The sequence below is a fragment of the Pleuronectes platessa genome, chromosome 16 (genome assembly GCF_947347685.1).
Source record: "Pleuronectes platessa chromosome 16, fPlePla1.1, whole genome shotgun sequence".
Taxonomy (NCBI): Eukaryota; Metazoa; Chordata; class Actinopteri; order Pleuronectiformes; family Pleuronectidae; genus Pleuronectes; species Pleuronectes platessa.
Window position 1 is genome coordinate 23,199,660 of NC_070641.1, and position 17,784 is coordinate 23,217,443.

A 17,784-nucleotide genomic window follows, 5' to 3' on the forward strand; every position below is an offset into this window, starting at 1 on the left:
ACCAAATCAACTGATATTAACTATTTTATCTTGATGTAAATTTTGGCCCAATCTTAAGATAATGATAAAATATTGTAAAGTATGTGTATACAATCCTCATTATTATAAATGACCTAATAGCACACACACTTAAAGTATTTGTTGAAAAAGCTGTGTTGTTTCCTCAGGGTGTGTGCGTCAGTGTGGTGCCCGCGCGCTCACGTGCACACGCAGAGCACAGTGCACGCCCCTTCTCCAGCCTCTGCAGTGTGAGGCACACACACACTCACACATACACAAATACACACACGGGAGAGATCCGGGAGCTGTTCCAGTCCAACACACACAAACACACACACACACACACACACACACACACGCCGGGGGAGGAAAAGGAAAAAGGTGGCACTAGCCGAGGAGGAAGGAGCGTCGCCTGCTGCCGGAGCTGCAGGTTGTTCAGATCGTTCAGGAGATTCCAGGATTGATCTGAAGCATCTGAAGCATCGAGGAGGATCTGAAGAATCTGAGGATTCGAGCTGTTCCTGTTTCTTCCTCCTGAAGCTGAGTTGTTGTAAGTTTGAGCTTCGTCTTGTTTCTGCCTCTCACTTCTCCTTCGTGTCTCTGGATCACAACGAGCTGATGCTCTGACTGCTCCAGGTTCATCCTCCTCTCAGCTGAGGTTTGGTTCGATTCTCTCCACTTTGTCTGTGTTTTGTAAAGAACGTGATGTAAAACTCATGTCTGAGCAGGGGCGGATCTAGGATCTTTGCTGAACCCGGGGGGCCAGGGAGGTGCCACAATTTACATATCTCTGACTCAGTCAGGTGCACATGTCGGTCCTGTAGTTTTCTGTTGTGTCTTTTAGTTGTGAGCACATCATTGAATATGTCTTGAAGATTGTTGCCTCATCGAGTACTTTGTGTCTTAAGAAGTTGTTGTATTTATTGTTTTTAACGCTTTCTCCCTTAGTGGCGATAGAAAAGGAGTTAACTGTTTATTTATTTGCCGTTGACCTTCGTTAAAAAAACCAGACAACCTGTTTTTTGTCGCTAATTTGGTTAAACCCACTAACTTCTGGCTTTTGTCTGTAATGGGAATAGAAACCATCAGGATTCACTCCTCAGTGAAGTGACAGGTTTTAATCAGCAGTGATGGAAACGTGACATCCAGGTGAACATTGTAATTCATTAAAACAGCAAAGGAAAAATAGTTTATCACCTTTTTCTTGTGGGTTTAACCTGTAAATGTGGTATGACCCCCCCCCCTGGATCCACCCCTGTTCCCAGGCTACCACTGGTTGTCCATGTTTGTGTCTCTTCTCTTCCTCTAATGAGACAACAGATGTGGCAGCTGCCGGTGGATCAATAGTGGTTATCTGCCGTGGGTCAGGATCCTGGCTTCAGTAAACAGTGGCAGCTGGGGGGGGGGGCGTCGTCAGGCCCGTACTCACCTGTTTGTTTTACTGGAGATGAAAATGCCCTGTGCCATAAAGCAGCTGCCAGTCTCAGCTCATCTCCCACGGGACACGGAGGACGTCCTGAGATGACTCGGGCTGTTGATGAGGGACATCACGTCCACCACAGCTGCTCAGGGTGATGAAGAGGATCTCTCTTCTTCAGCACGTGAGGGGAAGAGGTTCATAAAGTGCAGGCGGTTGTTGTGTTGCTTTATATTTCACCTCAGTTTGTACTCAAGAGGGAACTCAACACCACAGAGTTGAGCAACACAACAAACACAATGTAAATCTTCTCTTTGACATCACACGTTCAGAAAAAGGGAAGTTTAAGAAACGTCTCAGGACTTTTGTCTTTGGCCTGAAACGTCCTGAGCTGCACAGTGAACACCACCAGCATGTGACTGGGTTTATCTCCGGATTAAAGGCTGAGGACTGGGAGAATAATATCACTTTACCGGGGGTGCGTCCACTTTAAATACACACAACTGTACCAGGGAGACCCCGACACAGAACGGGCATCATGTGGTTTCACTGGAAATGTCTGGAGAGATTAGAGAAGTTGTGTAACGGCCTGAGAACAGATTGTGTTAATAGTTTGTGAACCTACAGACTGAACAGTGACGTAAAGTTCTATAAGAGAGAAGTGTCTTAAAGCAGCAGTTTCATTACAACATCGACCAACATGTGGAAAACCTGTTTCCTTCCATAGGGGGGTGAGAGAGAGACGTTAAGCTGTGTTCTCATGTTGGACTCGTACAGATGTTATACAGAGACTTTACTGGGAGAAGTCCAGAGAAGGTCTGGAGCCCCTGAGTCACACAGGTCCTCTGGAGAACATCAGGAGATCATCTGAGGTTCACTGACTTCTGAAAGCAGCCGAACGTGATTAGATGGAAAGGACTGAATATCTTTGGAAGTCAACTCCATTTTATTCTTACAGAGAGAAAGAGACAAATAACAAAATCCTCTGATCAGTTGTGTCCATGAGTGAAGACTCTGAATCTACTTGATGTCTGTGAAAAGTCTTTTCTAGGCTGAATCCACCGTGTTTAGTTTAGACATGAAAACTGTCTCTGTCCACATGAGACATTTGCTCCATTCTTCCCCCTCTCCTCTCCTCCCTCTGTCCCCTCTCCTCCTCTCCTCCTCTCCTCCTCCTCCTCCTCCTCTCCTCCCTGTGTCCTCTCCTCTCCTCCCTGTGTCCTCTCCTCTCCTCCTCTCCTCCTCCTCCTCCTCTCCTCCCTGTGTGCTCTCCTCCTCCTCTCCTCCCTCTGTCCCCTCTCCTCCTCTCCTCCTCCTCCTCCTCCTCTCCTCCCTGTGTCCTCTCCTCTCCTCCCTGTGTCTCCTCCTCCTCCTCTCCTCTCCTCCCTGTGTCTCCTCCTCCTCCTCCTCCTCCTCCTCCTCTCCTCTCCTCTCCCCCTCTTCCTCCTCATCTTCTCTCCTTTCCTCTCCTCTCTGTGTCCTCTCCTCCTCTCCTCCCTGTGTCCTCTCCTCCTCTCCTCCTCTTCCTCCTCCTCTTATCTCCTCTCCTCTCCTCCCTGTGTCCTCTCCTCCTCCTCTCCTCCTCTTCCTCCTCCTCTTATCTCCTCTCCTCTCCTCCCTGTGTCCTCTCGTCCTCTCCTCTCCTCCTCTCCTCCCTGTGTCCTCTCCTCCTCCTCCTCTTCCTCCTCCTCTCCTCTTGATATCTCTATCCTCCATCTACCCAGTTAAAAGCTGAGTGAACTGACCGCCTCGGCCACTAATGGTTCTTTCTGGCAGCTGAGATTCTCCAGAAAGAGGCAGGGCTGAGCGGAGCTGTACCCCCCCCGAGGACAGTGGATCGTGTGTGTGTGCATGTGTGTGTGTCTGTGTGTCTGTGTGTGTTCACGTTTAGACGTATAGACTCTACCATTCACCCTCTCTCCTCCCACTGTGTGGACGAGTGACACTAAAAGGTTTAATGACAGGTAATCTCCTACCTGCCCTCAGGAGAGATTTCCCTGACTGGTCCCAGTGAAGCAGCTGGTGTCGCCTCCTTTAATTGAATTGCCTCGTTAGCTGCTCTAAACTTTATGTCGTCGTTTTCACTTTAATTAACTTCTTTGATTCAATGGCAGATTCATCAGTTCCACACTTTGTGACTTGTGTAGTTTTCTAATCTGAGTTTGGCTGATTGAAGCTGAAATGATAAATTGAGGAACAAAATCCTCCACAGTTATAAATTAATCAATATTTCTACAAATCCACAGGAAACAGAAAAGTTCTGTTGAACCTCTCGACTCCAACGTGTCCATCATCTCCTGGTTTAGTTTTTAAAATCATCTTTTGGTTTTTAGCAGCTTAAGAGCCATGAGACCAGAACAGAGTCTAAACCAGAGTAAACGCAGGTATCAATGATATTTAGATCTTGATGTTATTCCCTCTCTCTCTCCAGATGGCGTCCAATGACTCGCGGACGCAGCCGCCGCCCGCTCAGAAGGACGCGGCCGACCAGAACTTCGACTACATGTTCAAGCTGCTGATCATCGGCAACAGCAGCGTGGGGAAAACCTCCTTCCTGTTCCGCTACGCCGACGACTCCTTCACCTCGGCCTTCGTCAGCACCGTGGGAATCGACTTCAAGGTCAAGACCGTGTTCCGCAACGACAAGAGGATCAAGCTCCAGATCTGGGTGAGTGGAGGAGGAGAAGGGGGTTTGGATCGGGTCCCGGGTTTGAGGGTCGGGGGGGGGGGAGGGGGGTTCATCCCGGACAGATCACAGGACAAACAAGCCGTCACACCCACGCCTCACATCCCCCGATACAAATCCTATTGATATTGTTGAGGCTGTTCAAACAGATGAGTCATTTGAACCAACAACCTGTGAGTGACTGTGTGATCCACACACGGTGGCTGAGGTGAATCAGCAGCTGCAGCACAGCAGCACACACCAAAACACACACTCTCTCTCTCTCTCTCTCTCTGCTACCTCCGCCAACGTGTCTCTGATGGAAGACATGCTCGTTGTGTAATGGCTGTAAGTTGTGTGTCGGCTGGACGTGTGTGTGTGTGTTGGTTCTGGACTCGACTGCTGATGACCGGGAGACGTGTTGTTTCCCTCGGGTCAGGAAGCAGAGGAAGTTCCCTGTCACCATCTCACAGAGCCGGGATGACGACGTGCTGGTGGAGCTGGTGGTGCTGGTGGAGCTGGTGGAGCTGGTGGAGCAGTGTGTTTACTGGGTGTGGGAGCAGAGGGACATGTCTCGGTGTGCGTGACGTTAATAATCAACCTTTAGAATCCACGTTTTCTCCCGAGGTGATCGTGGACGGTTCTGTCCCGAGCCTGATGAGACGCCACATGGCCCCGGCTCATCACACAGAACTCTGTGTGTTCTCCCCGTGTGCACGTATTGTGTACTCGCTGTTTACATCCCGGCTTTTGTGTCATGGAAATATCTTTGTTAATCTTGTGCAAACACACACACAGGTTTACACAGCGATTCTTCTGTGGACTTTGCATTGACTTCCATTCATTGTGGACGGCTTCAATAAAACCTAAACCATCACTCACATGTTGCCTGATGGGTTGTCAACTTACCAGAAGGTTGACGGTCCGATCCCCCGCCCACCTTCAACTTGCTGAAGTGTCCTTGGGCAAGAAGCTGAACCCCACATTCAGCTGTGAGTGATGAGGACGTGTTGCTCATAGATGCTGTGTGTGAATGTGTGTGAATGGCAAAGCTGAGAACACACATGTCCGAGTGAGACGCTCTACACTCTCTCTCTCTCCTGTCAGAGACCCAGTAATAATTCTGGATAATCTCAGATTGAGCTCATGTGATCAAACGACAGGAGATTCCACCGATCACGACATTTCTGACATGAGACATCATATCTCAGGAGCGTGCACAGAGAAGACACCGATGAAGATGTCAGGAGATCTTTCAGTGATGTGAACAGAAACGTGTGACTCCTGCAGCAGATGTTCTCCACGTCTCATCCTGACCACTCGTCTGTGCTGTTGTGAATCTCCTGCTTCGTGTCGGCGGCTAACGTAAACACAGGGGACGCATGTTTAAAGATGTGGCCGTGCACACATCTGAATTAAACCCTGTCGATTATCATACATAAACACATGGGGGGGGGGGGGAGGGGGGGGGTCGATCCCAGGAGCCTCTGATAATTCTCCATCTGGTTAAATGTCAAATATGTGATCATCTCTTCCTGGAGGAGATAAAGACGGAACCTGGAATATTTCACACTCTACAGAAACAATAGCAGCCGAGACAGGAAGCAGATTGTGACTGTTGCATTGTGGGAGAATCGGATGATTAAGTGTGCAGCCCCCCCCGCCCTGACTCTGTGTCTGTGCTGTAAAGTGAGACGGATCATTTAGGCCGATCACCCTGAGCGGTCCAGGCTGTAATGGAAAATTCATAACCTTCAATGGCCTCTGGTTACCTGGACAACCCCCCCCCCCCCCCCCCCCCCACCCCCCCACTCCCTCTTCACTGTGAGGAAAACATCAGATAAACACACACACACACACAGACACACACACACACACACGATGCAAATGAAGGACCCTGACTGCCCTGATCTTTGTGTTTCCAGCGTCCCCCCCCCCCTGTGAAATCAAACACAGCCTCGGTTTAATTAGAAGATGCTTCCTGATAAGCAGGTCACCGGCTGAGGCTGCTGGTTCCAACGCCGCAGCTTCCCTCCGCCTGCGTCACGCTCGCCCGTCTGTTATCTGTGTGATTCTCCTCGCAGCCGGGTTATTGATGGAAGCCAGAGGTCCCGGCTGATGAGGAGCGATTTGTGGCAGGAGCTCATATCTAAATGTCATCTGCTGGTGGAGGGTGTTGACGGGGGCGAGGGACAGGAGGACATGGAGGAGTCACACTGTCCACTCCTGTCTTACACAACGAGTTCGCTCTGAAACGTCCGTCTGAGTAGACTGAAATAATGTCTCTCTTAAACAACTTTATTTACAGATGTGTGTGTATTTAAACATTGTGCAAATATGTGCTCAACGCAGAAAGATATCCACCTCAAGTGACGGTGCAGTTACATAAAGAGTCAAGTGGATAAACAAATATTGAAGAATAGGATATGATATGTAGGTAAGAAAAGAGTTCATGTGTCAAAGAATTGTAGAGAAAATGAATATAAGGAAAAGAAAAAGGGGAAACAGAAAGTCTTGTTCTTTTTCTAGTGTCTCTGAGTTGTACAGTTTTGATATATTCTCTCAATTCAGTCTGGGTGTTATTTGCTATTTATGCTTTTATGGTTCACTGTTTAAAATGTCTCATCTTTAAAATGTGTATTAACATTTAACACTCATATAAAATCCTTCAATTTAAACGATGACAGCTCAATATTGCATCGAGAGGCCATGGTTTGAACAATGCTGCCACCTTGTGGATTAAAGCTGAACATTAAACTAGAAAGACCCAACACTCCTCTTATGAAGACACACAGATCTGGATTTCAATTAGGATCTGCACCAAATGACACTCATGAATATCTGTCCTCTAAACATGTTGAGCCTTTTCATATCACATCCTTTCACATGTGGGCCGTAGGTTTTGCACAATCCTGCTAATTTACAGACGAACAAACAAATGGAGACAAGAACCTAACACAACAACTGCCCTGTGTGTGTGTCTGTGTGTGTCTGTGTGTGTGAATGCAGGACACAGCGGGCCAGGAGCGTTACCGCACCATCACCACAGCTTACTACCGAGGAGCCATGGGCTTCTTGCTCATGTATGACATCTCTAACCAGGACTCCTTCAACGCGGTGCAGGATTGGTGAGTCGGTCGTGTTTCCACAGTTTCACATCAACACCAGGATCCGGGGGGGGGTCATCTCTCTTTTGTTTGGATTGCGCCATCGTGTGGTCGTTTATTTATTGCTCATTTATTGAATTTTTAACTTATTTGTTCCCACACATTTTATTTTCCAATTTGCAAAAGGTTAATTTCTACAGATCTCACCCAACCTGCAGCACATGTATGAAGTAACACATTTGGGTGATTTGGAGTAAAAAATACTTTAATATACTTTGTGATATTCTTGAGAGTTTTCAACAAGGATCTGATGTTCTGCAGTTTTCACAAAGCAACTCTGAGAAATCCTTAAACCTAGGGTCGTCTCTTATTTGTTGGTTCTACGAATCAGATTCACAGATCATGTATTTACTGCTGTTTAATAATGGAGAACATACACCTGTGTGTGTCTGTGTGTGTCTGTGTGTGTGTGTGTGACCTCTGCAGGGCGACACAGATCAAAACCTACTCTTGGGACAATGCTCAGGTGATTCTTGTTGGTAACAAGTGTGACCTGGAGGACAACAGACTGGTTCCCACAGAGGACAGCCAGCGACTAGCAGAGGAGCTGGGTGAGAACCCCCCCCCCCCCCCCCCATGGCTATGTTTCCACCTGTTACCCGTGAATCTAGTGACTGAACCACTTCTTCTCCGCTGCTCGACTTCAGGCTTCCACTTCTTCGAGGCCAGCGCCAAGGACAACATCAACGTGAAGCAGGTGTTCGAGCGGCTGGTGGACGTCATCTGTGAGAAGATGAACGAGAGCATGGACGGAGACGCCGGCCTCGTGTCCAACCACAAGAACCAGGGCCTCAAAGACTTGCCTTCAGAGAGCAGTGGGGGCTGTGCCTGCTAGACACACACACACACACACACAAACACACACACTGATGCTCCTACGTGAAGATCAACTCCTTCTCTGTGCCTCAACCGTGGAACGTGTCCCACCTCTTCCTGTGTCTTCTCTCTGCTTTGCCCCCCCCCCCCCCCCCAACATCACAGCACAGACCAAAGGACAGTTGGCTCTTAATCACACAATCAAACATCCACACAACACACACACACACACACACACACACACACACACACACACACACACACTCACTCGAGTATAAAGAATCATACTTGAACCCTAACCACTAGTGAAAGTAAACAAAAAAACAACTTTTTGTCTTCTACGTGTTCGGCTCCGATTTCTCATCCTGACATATTTGTTTTCTTTTTGTTTTTTGAGTCCGTTGCATCATCATTCCCCCCCCACACACACACACACACACTCGCTCTCTGTGAACTCCTCCTAAGTTTCTGCAGACTTCACACGAGGCGACCCAGATGGAGAAAGTCCTCAGAAACTCTGGAGCTTCTCACATTTACTCTGAAAGCAGCTGAGGTCTCAACCTTAAGTTCTTAAAAAACATGTTTTACTTTTTTCTTGTTAAATGTAAACGTTCTTATCTTATCTTGTCTTATCTTAGCACAAAGACTTTGTTCAGATAAACAATTGAGACATAACTTAAAGATTGTACCCTCACCCTAACTTTGGAAAGAGCCACGCTAACAGTTTACACCTGTCTTCAGTCTTTGTGCTAAGCTAAGCTAACCGACCGCTCACTCTTCCTGTTTGACTCTTTGCAAGAAAGCGAATATTCGCCTAAAGGTTGAATTACGTCTTTTAAAAAGAAATCAGATTCTGTTAAATGTAAAAGATACAATCGTGTTTCCTGCTCTGCAAAAAACAAAAATCCTGACTCAAATGAAAGTGAAGAATGTAAATTCACGTCGCCTCTTCCTCCGCTATAGATAATTCCTGTGGTGTGAGATTCTGAGTATTTATCTGCTGGTCCGTCATTTTAAAGATGGTAGATGGAGCTCCTGGTGATAAAGGAGCTCGACAGGAAGTCATCATGAAGCTTATCGAAGCTTTTAGAACCTCTCTTCTCACGCAGGGACCTGACTCAGTTTGTGTGAGGAAGTCGTTTAATTCTGACGGCACAGGAGGTATCGGTGGCGTGGGGTGATGGGCACGTCCTCCCCTTGTGCCACTTTGTCTTGCACACGCACACAAACACACACACACACAAACACACAGTTCCCCTTGCTGCTGCTGCACGGAAAAAAAGTTGACATGGCAAACACACACAATGCGCAATCACTTGAGGATTCACAAATTATTCCCTTTAATGTCTTTATATCCAATTACTGTCAAATCAATCATCTTTTCATTAAAGTAACCAAAGTAAGGCTTTATGTGAATTCCCCAGTGGTTCACACTTTGTTGAAACCTGGCTCCAGATTCATGCAATTGAAATTTGAATTGCAACACAAATCAGGAAAGATAGAAAAACCTACAAACCTGCATAACGTTTTAATTCTGACCATTAATTATCACGTTTGGAGCCGTTTGACCATCACCGGCCCCGTTGCTGACCAGTAACTGTCAGTTGGTATCAACCACAGCCTCTCGCCGTGATAGCAGCCTCATGTGGCCGTGCCAGAGCCCGTTGGCCCCCGTTGCCCCCCCCCCCCGCTATGTGTTAGCCTGTGGTCCTGTATCTGTCCCATCTGTGTGTGTGTGTGCTGCAGAGAGAACTCTATAGATTTAACAGATCTCAGAAAGCTGCTTCCATCGTCTCCTCTGCACCGAGGTGGAGACGTTTCCACCGGCTGACACCACATCTCTGCAGAAGCACTGTGCTGTCATATGTGTTCCGATAGAATCAGAGGGTGAACAGTGTCTGGGACAGTTTCACAACATACGACTCTGCTGTTGTACAGACAGGTCTGTAGCATCAGAGCTGCTCAGTGTGTTTCCTCTCCCTCTGTCTGAAGTGTATGGTATTTTCATGTGAATGGTAACTTTCTAAACGACGGGAGATAATATCTTTGACTCCTGTATCTGAGTTCTGAAAGCGTCAGATGGAAGCCTTGTGAAAAATAAACTAAATGAAATGGAACATGTGTAAATGTGTGTATGAAAATAAAGAGTATATTCATTACAAAAGGGAGAGGAACTGTTTTCAGATGCTTCTTCTCTGCGGTGTGAGGCTGTGTTGGTCCTTCAGCCTCTGAAGTGTAATTTATGACCTTGAAATCAACCTCCAACCCCAAAACATCAGGCCGGGGCACTTTCCAGCTTTTATCTGAAGAACCAGAGAAACCACACTCTGCCATTGTCCCCCACAACAATGCAGATTTCCTCATCCTCTTCTTCCTGTTACCACACAGCTACCTCTCCGGCTCTGGGCCTCTGCACAAGCCCTCTGAAGATGTGTTGTTCACTTGCGTCTGAAGGGGTGAACGTCACAAAGCTGCTTCTGAGAAGTCATTGTCATCACGTGAATGCAGAACATCTTCTCTTTGCATCTCTTCACTGGGACCACAGCGTCTTCTCGCTCCTTCAAGTAGAAGCTTCAGGGCTCAGGGGATGGGCGGCTACACCCCCTCATGCGACTTATCATGGGTGAAGACACAGGGTCGTCTGCAGCTCTGATAATGCTGCTGAACGAAGAAAACATGGTGGTGCAGCGAGGAGATAAGAAACCGTTTAGGTCTGTAGGTGTGTGAAACTCTGCGGCCACAGATACTTCCACACATGCAGGGATTAAACTGGCCTGGAGCCAGCGAAGAGCTGAGGATTCATCTGAACACATCAGCTCCACTGACGTTTCCTTTCAAACGAATAGATAACAATGTTCTTTTTACTTCCTTCGATCCATAAACGCCACGATTTACGTGATCTATATTATCATTCCTGCGCTTTTACGCACGGCACAGGTCGGCTTGGCTCACATCCCTCCGTCACTACAAGTAGTAAACATCAACGAGCACGTGATTCACGCCCATCATCCAGACATTGAAAAGTTGTGTAAGTCCCCCCCACACACACACACACACAAACACACACTAACTTTGGGAGAAAGTAAACAGCTCAGCTCGACTCGTCTTATCGCTCCAGAACAGACGCGTAACCGCGCTGCGCTATCCAACCAAAAACAAGCCCCCCCCCCCCCCCCCCCCCCGGCGAGAGCTGCGACAGACGCGTCTGTGGAAGTTATTCTTCAGTGATGCAGGCGGACAACAGAGGGACAAAGTGTTTATGTCCACACAGAAGACAAAAGGATGACATGTGAGCACCTGAGCCGAGTGTTGGCGCTCTGCGTGCTTCTCTGCGCGGTGCGAGCCGCTTCCTTCAGCCAGGACGCGCGGGACTTCCACACGAAAGGTACAGTAACGGTTTTATGAAATATTAGAGTAGATTTTAAGTAGAACAAGTGGATCTATTGTGTAGAGTGTGATGAACCGTTTAAAAGAGAAAAAGAAAGAGTTGTTTCCATTGTGTCGTCAGAGCTGTTTTTTATGTATTTAGTGTCATTAGAAAAGCTTCTGGTTGATCGTGATGATCTGACGCCTCACACGGGCTCTTACACTTGTCGCCCCCCCCCCCCCTCTTAGTGGATATGATGCTGAAGGAAGAGCCAGTGAACCCCAAGTGCTTTGCTGAAGGCAGGAACGACCTCACGTGCTTCTGGGAGGAAGACGAGGAAAGGGCCGGTTCTGTGGATCAGTACTCCTTCACGTACACGTACCAGTGAGTCACAACCGTTGTGTACAACAATATCAACACAACACTATTCAAAGTTAAAAGAACAGTGTGGTTAGAGAATTACTTTAAGGATTAAACATTGTTTTAAGCTACAGAAGAACTCGATCCACCCAGATTAGTGACAGGTTCGATTTCTTGGTGATTTCTCAAATTTGAAGCCCCAGTGTTTGTGTCTGTCCTGAAAACAGAAATGAAAACAGTAGCCGGTGCCCGCTGAGAGCCGTCCCTGCAGCCGACGGGAAGATGCTGTTCGTCTGCCACATGAATCAAACCCAGATCTTTGTGATGATGGACATTCAAGTCCACCGGGAGACGAAGCTGATCCACAACCGCAGCCTCTACATCGAGCTCGTCTGTAAGAAAGGATCTGAATGTTCACATGTTACATTCAGAGAAACTTTATCTGAAGCTGCTATAATCAATATTTCCATATTGACAATATATCACATGACTACTGTAGCAGCTGCTGGTCTGACACACAACTGACAACAAGACCTCCAGCTGGTTTCTGCTGCCTCGTGTGGCCAAACGTTGACTCGTTGTAGATTTAAACAACACACAGACGTGTCATGTTATTGAATCATGTTCTGTTTCCTCCCTCTTGTCTCTCTACAGTTCTTCTCGACCCTCCTGCCAACGTGACGGTGAACCACACGGGGAACCCGGGTCAGCTGAGGGTCACCTGGCTGCCGGTTCCCTTCAAGTACATGAACGACGCCATGAATTACGAGGTCCGCTACGCCCCAGCGGACGGCCAGCCGGGGGAGGTAGGGTTCATCCAATCCCCTGATGCGTTAGAGGTTGAATCCTGGACTCCCCTGATGAGTTGAGGACTCTCTTGCAGGTGGAGGAGGTGAAAGCGAGTTCCGAGCTGATCCTGAGGAACCTGCAGCCGGGGACAAAGTACGAGGTGCGAGTCCGCGTGAAGCTGGATGAGCTCAGCTACAACGGCTACTGGAGTTCCTGGAGTGAGCCGGTGTTCATAGAAACACTGCCGGGAGGTGAGAACTCAAAACAAGGATGTGTCACATGGTCTCTGCTGTGGAGGTGACTTCTGAAACATCTCGGTCACGTTGGTTTAGTTTGTTTTTCTTACTTTGTTCAGTGTTTAATTCTGTGGCTCCTGCAGAATTCGACCCGCTCATCATGTCCCTGACTCTCATCATCTCCTTCATCCTCGTTGTGCTGTCCCTCACCGTCCTCCGGTCCCACCGCAGGTCGGTCAAACACAGACACGTTCACCTTTCAGATGTTCCCACCACATGAACACATGGCTTCATCTGAGGATTGTGTTTTTTGCAGGTTTCTTACAAAGAAGATTTGGCCGACTATCCCGAGTCCTGAGGGCAAGTTCCAGGATCTGTTCACAGTTTACGGTGGAGACTTCCAGGTGAGAATCAGACTTCAGGCACATGAGTAGATCTGTGAGGTCGAGCTAAGTGCTACTGTGAGCAAGCTGCAGAGTCTCAGTGATCTCTCACTCTAACTCGATCCTCATGTTGGTGAACAGGAGTGGTTAGGCCACAGCAACGGAGGCTTGAGGTTGGCTCCAGCGTTCTTCTGCTCAGAGGAACGCCCCTCGGCCCTGGAGGTGCTGTCGGAGCTCAGTTTCTCCCCGGCGCTGCCCTCTCCTCCTCTGCCTCCCAAAGTCTCCAGAGCTCCACCCGCAGACCGGAAGGAGCAGGTGGACGTGAAGTGGCCGGATGAGAGGGAGACGTTAGAGAGGAGAGCAACGCCACCTGACCACTGGCTGATGGAGCGGCTACGTGCCCTCCACCAGCAGCCCATGCCCGTCTCCCAGTCCTCTCTGCTGGAGTCTCAGGACACATACGTCACTCTCAGTAACCACAACCACAGCGAGGCCGAGCCCCTGGATGATATTCTAGAGGAGACCTCACCCCTCGAGGTGCTCTTTGCCTCCAGGAACACTGCGCTGTGTGAATCCCACTCTGACCTGGGGTCAGTGCAGCAGAGCTCCGGGGCTCTTTCGTCCCAGTCCAGCTTCGAGTACCCAAACCACCCCTGGAACCCCAAGGGCCCGGGGTACACCTACATGGCAGTGGCCGATTCCGGGGTCTCCATGGATTACAGCCCCATGAGCAGAACGGACAGTATCGGGAAAGTGGTTATCTACGCCAACGGGTTTAATAATGAGATCCCCTCGAGCAGGAGGCCGTTCCTGCCGCGGCATCAGCCCGTGCTCGGTGAGGGCTGAACCAAAGAGACTCAAACCACATAGCCTCACGTCAACTGTTAAAAGGAGAATCCAGGGTTCTGTCTCGGACTGGAACACGGAGTGGACTCACAGCTGAAGGACTCCGTGTCCACTGGATGTACATTTCTACTTTTGCCAAGTCATCCCCGATCTGTAGAGGACAACACCATTACATGGAAATGGCAGCTGTGGCTTCTGCGAGGAAATATTCATGTTTGAGATAAGTTTGGTATAATTTTTTTAAGCTTATATAACCAAAAAGCTTTTGGTTATTGTTAACAATACGGGCTGAACCGTTTTCTGCCCCTTCTCATTTTTTTATTTTGTCAACAGTTCCCTGTTCCGCTCTCCTCCAATTTGTCTAAATAAGTTTAAAATTCATCTAATAATATATTTACGCATGATAAACAATATATATAACATTTATACTTAATATTGAAGCAATTTATCATATAATACACTTAAATACACAAGTTAATATGAAACAGAAATTAGTATGAACATAAAAATATAATAAATATAAACTAGTTAATCTAATCCATCCTGTGGTTCCTAATACGTTTCTGTTAATAAAAACTTAACGTAGCTTCGGGAAGTTGCAAAATACAGAAAGCCCAAATATTGAGTTTTACTTTATTCATGTGATTTGTTGACAATAACTTTCAGCCTCAAATCTAAATCGCTTTCACTTGAACCCGGCAGCTACAGAGTCAGTCTCATTTCCAAAACTGATAAAACTGTATTTGTAAATAATATTAAGTTTTGTTTTTGTATTTTATCACAGTTGTATCAGAGAGTGATCAAAATCTTAAGTTGTTGTTATTCCCATAAAAACATATTCCTGAGCAAATAAAAAACTATTTCTACTGTAGGCTGTGCAGGAAAGTTTTAATATTCCTTCTCAGGAAACTGTAGATGGAATTTAAACCTAATTAAAATCAACACTGCCGTCTAAAGAGTAAAGCTCACGTGATGTTTCAGATTTATTCATTCCTGTGTTGTTTTTTTATGCTTCTTTGCTTTTGTGGCTTTGGAGAATATTTAGTTGCTGAAATTGTATCTGCTCTTAAAGTATATGAATATATTTCTACACATTTCTGACTTAAATGTTGTAAAAAAAATAAAAGTAGTGTGACGAACAAGTAACTAACTGACAACTAAAGGTTTGAACCAACTCTCTTCTAAGTTGTTCACAGCAGCAGTTCCTCCATCTTTCCTCGTTCTCCCACCTTGGACAGTTCTTCAGTTTATCAACGTGTCGACAGAGAAACAAACCACTCACACATAAAGTCAATTTAGAGTCTTTAATTAATCTGCATGTCTTTGGACAGAAAAATCATGATTATTTAATATGATTATCTTTTTATTTTTTTTACTATTTGAAATCTTACTAATATGGGACAGCCAGTATATTTTTAGAGGGGGAGGTTATTTTTTTCAGTCTCAAAAGGAAAACAGTGCGTTTTTAATTGAAATTTTAGAATCTTAAATTTGTATTTACTAACTACTGGTTCCTTCAATCTTTTCAATCCTCAAACATTTCAAGTTTTTTCCTCTCGGCCGTGACGTTGTTTATTTTTCTGATGTGTAAACTACTTCAACTGTGATATCATCACCCAGTTTAGTTCAATTTGTAAATCAATGGTTTCCAACCAGACTGGACTTGAGTAGCGTTGATTAAGGGAACAAACATTGATACTATATATAAAATATATGTTTATTTGAATTTACAGTATGTTTTTGACATTTTAACTCTGTGTATGATTTCAAAGTTTAACTCATTAAACATTTTACATCTACAAACCATTGTGGTTCATTTAAATTATAACCCAAAGGTTGAACAGCACATACATGACATGAAATTATATTACATTGAACCCGATGAGAAATAACAGTCAGAAATGTTGAGAAATGCTTCATGAAATAAATGAAAACACATGAAGATGAACCGAGACCAAGGCCTGTTAAACTTTAACATGTCTCACTGTCACTGGAAAGCTGCTTGAATGCTGAAAATTCGCCTTTGCTCCGAGCAGAAACCACCTCTGAGTCAACAAATACAAATGTCTAATATCACCCAACTGCTCAAGTTCTTGACACAGATATTTCAAACCACCTTGAACTCCATCAAACCATTGGGAAAAAGCAACAGCTTCCACTCCCGGGCCACAGCGGGCCCGTCCCCACAGTCTTTAGAACACGAGGCCTCTGTGATGCCTCGGCCTGAAAGGTAAACGTGCCACACCTGCTGCAGTCCAGCTGCTGCCGCTTCATATCCTCCGTCCGGGTCCAGAGTGCAGCGCACCTGGAAGTAGCGATCGAGGATGTCGAGGATGGGATCTGAAGCAGACGGCTCCCTGCTCGCTGGTCCAGCGTCGACCTCCGACTGGAAAGAGGCGATGACGCGACAGGGGCCGGCGCCTGAGGACCGCTGCTCCAGGACACGTGAGAGAAAGGCGGCGGTGTCACACAGCAGCGCAGACAGGTGAGCCGCACACGACTGCCCCCCCGGGTGGAGCTCTCTGTGGCTGCCACCTCCGGAGCCGAGCAGGAAGCCCTCCAGCCCGTCCACGATGATCAGGGAGGGAGGAGCCGTGCTGGGGGACTCGTGCAGCGCGGCCACCTGCTGCAGCAGCTCCTCCATCGTCCGGGGGTAGCAGAACTGGATTTTCTTTAAAAAGCAAAAAATTTACAGTACAATAACAATTTTTGTGAAGCTAGAAAAACTGTCCAAACTGGAGCAGGTGTATTTATATTATAAAATGATTGTTACTCTATTAAATGTCATTAAACGGTGAAGAAATTATCAATATCTCTGAGTTTGCTATCATATAATTGAAAGTAAATGAATTATCACATTTCAGAAGCTGTGAACCTTAAATATTTTTGTAGTTTTGCAGATAAAATAACAATCAAAATATCGATTATCCAAATAGATCAACAGATTGTTTCAGCTCTGCTCTTCAATCGCACTTCACTGTCTAAACACTGCTAAATGATTTGTTAAGAATGAATAAATACATTATTCATAACCTGAGTCATTTACAGCTCAACACAACATGTCACCACTGATGACAGCCTCCTGTTCTCTGGATCTTTATGCATTGTGCATGGTTCATAGAGCTGTTGTTGTTGCTCTTATGATGGAGGTGGTCTCGTCTCGTACCTTCAGACTCTCTGGACTCGGGACGAGTTTCTGCAGAGACGCCGGGAGGCTCCGGATCAGGGTCCGGGTGAAGAACACCACCCTCAGCCCCGGGTGGGAGGCGGCGGTCACGGCCGCGAGCAGCAGCACCGAGCGGCTGAGGCTGTTCTCCCCGAGCAGGAGGGCGCTGCTGCGGGGAACCGGTGCAGGAGGAGACGCCCGGAGCTCCGCGGGTGAAGCAAAGGTCCTGAACACCAGGTTTAAAATGTCCGTCATGTTAACAACACGTGTTAAATAACCACATCTCTGATAACGAGGCTTTCACTCAACTTCCCCGCTTTGTTTACATGTGGCACGTTGGTGTTCGGCCTGCTGGGGTCCGGGTGGAAAACAGGTGTCTATTAAACGTTCCTTTCTGGTTGTCAGCCCGCAAAGTATATCAAGTTTAGTGTTATACATTAGATATATATATAGTTTATGTATAAATATATATAAAGTATATAAAGTTGACGGGTCCGTGCCGTGGGAAGAAACTCGCCATTACCACTACTTCCGGTGATGTCTCGTACAACTTCCGGCTAGATCACAACATC

General features: G+C 46.8%; 3 protein-coding genes across 4 annotated transcripts; 2 read left to right on the top strand and 1 right to left on the bottom strand.

Annotated features, from left to right (window-relative positions):
- The first annotated feature begins 226 nt into the window (after positions 1-226).
- Positions 227-10,233, top strand: rab3db (RAB3D, member RAS oncogene family, b). Its single transcript, XM_053442797.1, has 5 exons — positions 227-550; positions 3,849-4,085; positions 7,092-7,210; positions 7,676-7,800; positions 7,897-10,233. The coding sequence occupies exons 2-5, from the start codon at positions 3,849-3,851 to the stop codon at positions 8,082-8,084; spliced, it is 669 nt and encodes a 222-aa protein (XP_053298772.1). The 5' UTR covers positions 227-550; the 3' UTR covers positions 8,085-10,233.
- A 1,020-nt stretch (positions 10,234-11,253) lies between these two features.
- Positions 11,254-15,849, top strand: epor (erythropoietin receptor). 2 transcript variants are annotated; one of them, XM_053442799.1, is made up of 8 exons: positions 11,254-11,450; positions 11,681-11,816; positions 12,020-12,186; positions 12,447-12,598; positions 12,676-12,832; positions 12,937-13,048; positions 13,134-13,221; positions 13,342-15,849. In XM_053442799.1, exons 1-8 carry the CDS (start codon positions 11,348-11,350, stop codon positions 14,044-14,046), a joined length of 1,620 nt encoding a protein of 539 aa, XP_053298774.1. In that variant the 5' UTR covers positions 11,254-11,347; the 3' UTR covers positions 14,047-15,849. The 2 variants fall into 2 exon arrangements, with proteins under 2 accessions (XP_053298774.1, XP_053298775.1); XM_053442800.1 differs by having other exon boundaries at positions 12,961-13,048.
- On the bottom strand, positions 15,750-17,750 carry swsap1 (SWIM-type zinc finger 7 associated protein 1). Its single transcript, XM_053442801.1, has 2 exons — positions 17,209-17,750; positions 15,750-16,734 (listed from the first exon to the last, which is right to left on the bottom strand). The coding sequence occupies exons 1-2, from the start codon at positions 17,465-17,467 to the stop codon at positions 16,154-16,156; spliced, it is 840 nt and encodes a 279-aa protein (XP_053298776.1). The 5' UTR covers positions 17,468-17,750; the 3' UTR covers positions 15,750-16,153.
- Between the last annotated feature and the right edge of the window lie 34 nt (positions 17,751-17,784).

Bases quoted from the DNA above. Each gene is read 5' to 3' on its own strand.
- rab3db (XM_053442797.1), top strand. From the start codon at position 3,849: ATGGCGTCCAATGACTCGCGGACGCAGCCGCCGCCCGCTCAGAAGGAC. The intron at 4,086-7,091 runs GTGAGTGGAGGA...GTGTGAATGCAG, and splicing joins GGATCAAGCTCCAGATCTGG to GACACAGCGGGCCAGGAGCG. The intron at 7,211-7,675 runs GTGAGTCGGTCG...TGACCTCTGCAG, and splicing joins TTCAACGCGGTGCAGGATTG to GGCGACACAGATCAAAACCT.
- epor (XM_053442799.1), top strand. From the start codon at position 11,348: ATGACATGTGAGCACCTGAGCCGAGTGTTGGCGCTCTGCGTGCTTCTC. The intron at 12,833-12,936 runs GTGAGAACTCAA...TACTTTGTTCAG, and splicing joins CATAGAAACACTGCCGGGAG to TGTTTAATTCTGTGGCTCCT. The intron at 13,222-13,341 runs GTGAGAATCAGA...GTTGGTGAACAG, and splicing joins TTTACGGTGGAGACTTCCAG to GAGTGGTTAGGCCACAGCAA.
- swsap1 (XM_053442801.1), bottom strand. From the start codon at position 17,467: ATGACGGACATTTTAAACCTGGTGTTCAGGACCTTTGCTTCACCCGCG. The intron at 16,735-17,208 runs GAGACGAGACCA...TTGTACTGTAAA, and splicing joins TCCAGAGAGTCTGAAGGTAC to TTTTTTGCTTTTTAAAGAAA.